At 44.8% G+C, this 7,441-nt stretch overlaps 1 protein-coding gene across 3 annotated transcripts; it reads left to right on the forward strand.

Annotated features, from left to right (window-relative positions):
• Nucleotides 1–1,791: 1,791 nt before the first annotated feature.
• Nucleotides 1,792–6,566, forward strand: LOC136533373 (uncharacterized). Of its 3 annotated transcripts, none has more exons than XR_010778468.1 (3): nucleotides 1,792–2,299; nucleotides 2,438–3,311; nucleotides 6,211–6,566. XR_010778468.1 is itself a non-coding variant. In XM_066525930.1 (2 exons), the coding sequence occupies exons 1-2, from the start codon at nucleotides 1,908–1,910 to the stop codon at nucleotides 3,090–3,092; spliced, it is 1,047 nt and encodes a 348-aa protein (XP_066382027.1). In that variant the 5' UTR covers nucleotides 1,792–1,907; the 3' UTR covers nucleotides 3,093–3,637. The 3 variants fall into 3 exon arrangements, 1 of the variants encoding a protein (XP_066382027.1); XR_010778469.1 differs by having other exon boundaries at nucleotides 6,267–6,566; XM_066525930.1 differs by lacking the exon at nucleotides 6,211–6,566 and having other exon boundaries at nucleotides 2,438–3,637.
• Nucleotides 6,567–7,441: the final 875 nt, after the last annotated feature.

Genomic DNA, 7,441 nt, shown 5'->3' on the forward strand with positions numbered 1-7,441 from the left:
GAAGCCCTGTTCATTTTGTTGTATTTCATTCAGAGAAATGAGATGGACCATTGCATATTTTTTTCAGTCTTGTATGCTGCTAGCATTCATCGTGTATAACCTTCGTGGATTTTATTATTTTAGACAAGCTTTTCCTTTTAGGTTGAAGACTTGAAGTGAACAGCAACGGAATTACTTTATGTTCAGGGCCTCGTTCACTTTGCAAAAAAAGTGACAACTTTCGTCTTATTTGGCAAATATTGTCCAATCGTGGACCAACTAGGCTCAAAAGATTCATCTCGTGATTTCCAACTAAACTGTGTAATTAGTTATTTTTTTTTACCTACATTTAATACTCCATGCAAACGATTAAAAATTAATGTGATGAAGAGAGAGTGAAAAAACTTGAAATTTGGATGGCATCTAAACAAGGCCCAGATCAGACTGCTCTTCAGAGACATTGTTCTGCTGTCTTTTCAAAAAAGAGACATTGTTCTGCTCAGGTCTGAAGAGCACTACGGAGTTTAAAGGTGGGAGGTGGCATTGCCAGATAGTGTTGGAGCCCATGATATATACTCCGTATGCAGTTGATCTTTAATGACCCATTCTTGAGTTTGACTGTCCCACTGCTCTCCATTTGTTGAGAACCTTTGCCGCTGCAACTGAAGAAGGCCAACCAAAATCCAATGGAGTATCCATGAAAGCTGTAGTAATTAGTACAAAAGGATAACCCAACACAAAACAACTTCTATAAACAATAAGAGTACATCGAGAACGAATTAGTTATTTTATTCGTTCAATCGTTCCCTCAAAACTTAAAAATCGCTCTGAAACGAAATCAAGAGAGAGGCCCCTACAAACACCCATATACGTATTATACAAGACTTTAAAGACCGCAGAAACCATTTACCATTGATAACAAGATCTAGTACACGTAAAAAAGAACATAAGCATACAAGGCTGTGGTTTGGAGTTTTTGACTCACAGTAGACTTCGGCCGATAGATTTTACAATTTATCTCTGGATGAGACTGAATTCTTTATTTATTTTTTTTTGCAAATTACACAGGTACAAACGCAGACGCTCAACACGCATGTACACTCACCCCCTATGAACACACGTACGCAAACCCTACTCCTATGAGCACCTTCAAAAGACTGTGCCGGCACATCTCGAGATTGACGAAGTCACCACAGGCGCCTCGTTGTCGACGGGAACGTCGCATACCACTGAAAGCATAACGCCGTTAAATCCTAGATAAATCCAGAAAAATGCGAGTATCCGTATCAAGTCGAGGTCTTAAACCTGGATGGTCAGATTCTACCACCAGGAACCTAACGAACTGAGCTAGGCTCAGCTCGCCAGACTGAATTCTTTATTGCAATCCAACATCTTATACTTCACCCCTACATTGCGTCTATATGAACACGTTCATCTCCCTGCAGAGGGGTGGCTCATTCATCTTATATGGATCTGGTTAGATGGAGACATGACCAATAGGTGCAACCTTCCTGTTGCACTAGAGGTGGGTCCTAGCCTCTTTACTCTCACACCAATTATCTCACATGGCCCAGGGCTGAAGGATGCAAGCCTCGCTGAGGAGAAACAGAGTCGAATTTCGTTTCCTTGGAACTAGCTTTTTGGTTGCTTTAGGGAGTTTGCGGGCCTGATCCATATCTCTATCCAGTAAACAAACAGCAGAAGTTGGCCCGCATGATGCAGTGGCCCGTGGGCTGCACAAAAACAAACGCGCCCTATATTTTCAAATAAGCCCATACCAAACATTTCCAAATAAGCCCCTCGTTCTCGGTCGGTGGGGCTGTGGGCGACGGTCGAACCAGACCAGGTAGCAGCGCACGCGGCACGCACAAGACGAGATCCCAATCTTGCGGTCCACTCCGAGTCGCCCCCCTCTCCTTCCGCCGCCGATGGCGCTGCCGTCGAGCGCCTCCTCCTCGGCGCGGCTGCGGCTGCTCACCGTGCCGGCGCTGCTACTGCTGCTCTCTTCAGCCGCGCTGCTCGTCTTCCTCGTCCTCCCCTCGCTCTCCCCCTCCTCGGCCTCCTCCTCCGCCGTCTCCTCGCACCTCTGCGCCTGCTCGCCCCCCGCCACCCACACCACCACCACCGTCACCACCACCACCGTCACCGCCTCCCCCGCGCCCGTCACCACCTCCCCTGCGGACGTCTCCTGGCTCAAGGCCCAGCTCGCGTCCAACTCCCTCCTCCTCCCCGCCGCCGGCGGCGCCCACGACGCCTGGCACCGCCTGCGCAAGGGCATCAACCCCCGCACCCGCGAGCAGCAGCTCTTCGACATCAACAGGTATGCCTGGCCTGCACCTGCACCTGCACTCGTAGTCTCGAATCGCCGCTTTCAATCACCCAATGGCCAATGCACATTTATTTTGCCACTCGTGTCTGTGGAGTTGTCATTCTTAGTGTTGCAATTCCCGCTGTGTAGGCACCATGGGATCTCTCACTACCCGGACGAAGAGGCAAGCAACCACACCGCGCTGCCGTGCCCCGGTGAGCTCCTTGTGGAAGAGCACCACAGCAACTACGGCGAACCCTGGGCTGGTGGCCGCGACGTCTTCGAGTTCCTTGCTAACGCCTCCGCGCTAACGCCCACGGAGCAGGTTCTTGAAATCGGATGTGGCACGCTTCGTGTCGGCCTGCATTTCATCCGGTATCTTGAGGCTGGGAGGTTCCACTGCCTGGAGCGGGACGAGCTGTCCCTCATGGCTGCCCTCCGGTACGAACTGCCGGCGCAGGGGCTGCTGTACAAGCGGCCGATGATTGTGAGAGGGGAGGATATGGATTTCAGCAAGTTTGGGGACACGGTTATGTATGATCTCATTTATGCGAGTGCCGTGTTCCTCCATATTCCAGATAAGCTTGTTTGGACTGGGCTTGAGAGGCTTGCGGGGAAGCTGAGGCCACAGAGAGGCCGGATTTTTGTGTCGCATAACATTAAGTTCTGCTCAAGGCTGGGAGGAGATGAGTGCACACGACGGCTTTCAAAATTGGGCCTTGAGTATGTGGGGAAGCACACTCATGATAGCTTGTTGTTTAACCACTACGAGATCTGGTTTGAATTCCGCAGGCCAAAGGTTTAGATCTTGATGGTATAGAAAGAGAGAGTGGTTTGGCTTTTGTGGTGCAGTTTTGGCGGTTTCAAGCACAGATTAAGCCATGCCTTGTACTGTTTGTACACTACTGGGACTTGACTTCAGATTGAGATTGATGTTCGCTCAGTGCCTAATTCAAGAATATGTGCCAAAAGTCATGATTGAGCTATGCTGTGGTGCTTCAGTGAGTCTTCCCAGTTTCATTCGGTGAGTGGTGGATGCAGGCTTTAGTTTTAATTAGCACCAATTATTGGATGTTCTGTCACTTCAGTAATGTTTCTGGTAGAAACTATGTGGTAGCTGATGTCAAAGTAAGTGTGATACATGTCTGTATTTTGAAAGCTACCTCTGTGGCCAAAAATAGAATCTCATGAGCACGCAGGGGTTTTTAAGCTGTGACAAGGATAACTCTGGTTATCTTGCTTTTGCATTTCATAGAACATACACATTTTTATGCTGCAGTATCCTGGTGAATAGTTGCAGGCATATGATTTTGTCAAATTACAATTACAGTGTATCCCTGTTCATTATATAACTAGCGTTTTTATTAAATTGTTTCTATTGGTGTGGTAACTAAAAGTACATCTTTTGAAATATGGCTGTTTTCATCTTAAAATTAGGAAGTTTCAGTTATGTGTAGATCACCATATTTTTTCTCGTGCCATAGGACTTTCATATGCATGTTACCAATAATATATTTCAGTTGAATCATTTGTGTTTGCACATCAGATATATGTTGATCTTTCTTATATTGGCACAAAAGATTAACTTGAATTATTTCTAGGTTGGACCATTAGTGTTCTTATCGTGTCGTTAGGTCTGGGATGATGTTTTTCTGTTATTTAACTATCATTAATGTTTAAAGCTTTTTTTAATACGGCATGCTCTTATTTAGATTCTTCGTATCCTCAGCTCGGCATACCACGTTTTTTCCCCCTCATGTAGGCATTCCTTACGATTTGAGACATCCTGTTAGCCTATGATGACCTGTCATGTGTCCATGTATGGCATAAGGTTCTGATGACTTGTGCATCACAGGATTCAGGACTCTGTTTATCTTTCCTTTGACAAATACTGTGGTGACCAAAGTGCAAAGTTGCTTACATGAGGGCTAAATTTTCTTCCTCTCTCGAATTCATGCCCCCCCCCCCCCCCCCACACACACACATACACACAAAAGTTACATCAAGCGGGTGTTAGTTGAATGCTTCAGCGTTAATTGTACCAATTATTGGACGTTATATGCTTCTCAGCTTTAATTGGATCAATTATTGGATGTACTATTGCTTTTTGCCAGATTTCGTTTCTTGTAGCTAATGTCAAACTCGTATTCTATGTCAGTCTGAAAGTGCTCCACACCATGGTCAGACTAGAATTGTATTGGCAGGTGTAGGGCTTAATGGTTTTACAAGGATAACACCAGTAATCATATGTTTGCGTTTTTATTGAAGTCCCTACTGACAGGAAAGTAGTTTGTTATGCTAGTGTTATGGTGAGCAGATGTGGGCGTAAGATTAACTTAAATTGTAACCCTAGTCATCATATAATTAATACAACAACAACAACAACAACAAAGCCTTTAAGTCCCAAACAAGTTGGGGTAGGCTAGAGTTGAAACCCAACAGAAGCAATCAAGGTTCAGGCACATGAATAGCTGTTCATCATATAATTAATGTTTTATCAAATTGTTTCACCTAGAGTTTTGACTTAAAATTAGAATAGAGAATAGCTGTGTTCCATTTCAATTTACCTATGCTTTCCTGTATGCTTGAAGCTGAGCATGCGGAGAGTCTAAAACAATGCAGGCTGATTAACAAAAAAAAACTTCACTGAAAATGCTAATGAGAACTGAGTAATAACTGAACATCACCCCCAGTTATAATGATATAATAAGAGAACAATGCAGTATGCTTGAAGCTCAGCATGCGGAGAGTCTAAAACAATGCAGGCTGATTAACAAAAAAAACTTCACTGAAAATGCTAATGAGAACTGAGTAATAACTGAACATCACCCCTAGTTATAATGATATAATAAGAGAACAAGATGCTCGTCATTAAATTAATTGACTATTTCACATTTATCTCTTCCACCAGCAAAATAGTTGAACAGGTAGTTGCTGTGCAAAGACGAATGGTTGTGGTGAAATATACTGCTAACACACATTTGCATATCCAAATGATCAGCAGGGAAAAAAAAGGGCGTACCCGGTGCAGAGAGCTCCCGCTCTGTGCGGGGTCTGGGGAAGGGTGTCAGTGGTAAGCCTTACCCTCGCCTATGCAATGCGAGGAGACCGCGACTCGAACCCTTCCGCTCTGTGCGGGTCTGGGGAAGGGTGTCAGTGGCAAGCCTTACCCTCGCCTGTGCAGGAGTCGCGGTCTCCTCGCATTGCACAGGCGAGGGTAAGGCTTGCCACTGACACCCTTCCTCAAACCCCGCACAGAGCGGGAGCTCTCTGCACTGAGTACGCCCTTTTTTTCCTGCTGATCATTTGGATATGCAAATGTGTGTTAGCAGTATATTTCACCACAATCATTCGTCTTTGCACAGCAACTACCTGTTCAACTATTTTGCTGGTGGCAGAGATAAATGTGAAATAGTCAATTAATTTAATGATGAACATATTGTTCTCTTATTATATATCATTATAACTGGGGGTGATGTTCAGTTATTACTCAGTTCTCGTTAGCATTTTTAGTGAAGTTTTTTTTTTAATCAGCCTGCATTGTTTTAGACTCTCCGCATGCTGAGCTTCAAGCGTACTGCAGTTTTCTCATTTAGGCATTCCATGTGATTTGAGACATGCCCTATCAGCCTATCGGCCTGTTCGCTTGTTGGTTTCAGCCAGCCTAAACCAGCCAGCCAACAGTGTTTTCCTCTCACAATAAACCAGCACCAGCCAGCCCAAATCTGCCCAGAAACCAACCAGCGAACAGGCCCTATGATGATTATGCATAGGTATCCATGCATGGCATAGGCCTTTGATGACTTTAGTATTTTCTGTCATAGGATTCATGGCTCTGTTCACCTGTTATAACAATACTTACCCTGTTGCAAGACTTCAAAGTTGCCAACACAAATGCTAAATTGTCTTGTTTGTTTGTCCAGAATCGATTTACATGTGTGTGATATATAGAAGTTCACCTCCTCTAACAATTTACCAGTCAATCATGATTCATGGGAGCTATAGCAACCCTGAGATGGATGGGAGGGACCTGTCCTTCCTGGGTAGCTGACTGCCTGCCGGGCTGGGCATAAATTTCGGCGGCGAGCATTGCATATGCCTTCTCCTTGGTGAGTCGTGACCCCTTCCCTTGGTTTCTGTTGCAATTTAAGAGGATTCTGGTAGGTGCACAGTGCACTGCTTGTAGATCCCACGGACTCACGGAGTATTCCGTCTAGAAAAGAATGTAATTTTTAAAAAGTACCAAGTTAAAATATTTGTGATATTAAATAAATATTATTAAATTTGTCGTGAGTATATATTTTCAAGATATATTTATTTGACATTGTAAACATTAATATTTTTACTTATATAATTGATCTAACTTTAAACACTCCAATCAAAACGCATGTACGGAGTAGAATTGTACTGCGGGCAGAGGCTTGTCGTGAGTATTGTTTTTGAACTGAGGACAGAGGTAGTATCAATTTACGGTACTGAGGGCTGGTCAGTGCTGTATTGTGCCCTGCCACTGCCGCTCTGGGCCCATCTTCTGCCCAAGGTTTACATGCATGCAATCCATTCATTCATTCACATGACAGGAGGTCAGGAGCCCACAGAGCGGAGCCATGTGTTTGGTTTGGGCATCTCTGGTGCTCTCAAACCTGAAGGGTGCAGTCACTGTTACCATGAATGATCCAGCATTCGGCCCGGATTCATTCGTAGAAACAGACCCTCTCGATCGGAACGACGACACCTCGTGCCACCTTTTCCAGTTGATTCTCGAACCTTCCTAGAAAACGACTTGAGGTCTTCCAGCCTGAGACTTTTTCACGATGGACTGACGGAGGGACGATTCGAGGTCTTCTCTTTCTTTCGGCACAAACTTTTTCACGTCGGAGGGACGTTCATGTTGTATGCACCCTACATCTCTATCGAGAATTGTTTTTTTTTCTCCAATATAAAAAAAAACTTGTGCATCGTTATTATCTGCGCAAAAATATGGCGATGCGCCTGACACACGGTAAGCCAGAACAATATGGGCGGAGTCAACCTGGAGATCTGCTTGGCTTCAACACAGGACCAGTCGATCCTAAAAATCCTGAAGACGTGCCAGTCAATTTGATCTGCAATTGACAATGAGAGAAAGTTTTATCAGTAGTTTAGGTGGAACAT

This window comes from Miscanthus floridulus, unplaced genomic scaffold, assembly GCF_019320115.1.
Source record: "Miscanthus floridulus cultivar M001 unplaced genomic scaffold, ASM1932011v1 fs_871_2_3, whole genome shotgun sequence".
Lineage (NCBI taxonomy): Eukaryota > Viridiplantae > Streptophyta > Magnoliopsida > Poales > Poaceae > Miscanthus > Miscanthus floridulus.

Coding starts and splice junctions, on each gene's coding strand:
- LOC136533373 (XM_066525930.1), top strand. CDS start 1,908: ATGGCGCTGCCGTCGAGCGCCTCCTCCTCGGCGCGGCTGCGGCTGCTC. Junction 2,300..2,437: donor CAGCTCTTCGACATCAACAG/GTATGCCTGGCC, acceptor CCCGCTGTGTAG/GCACCATGGGATCTCTCACT.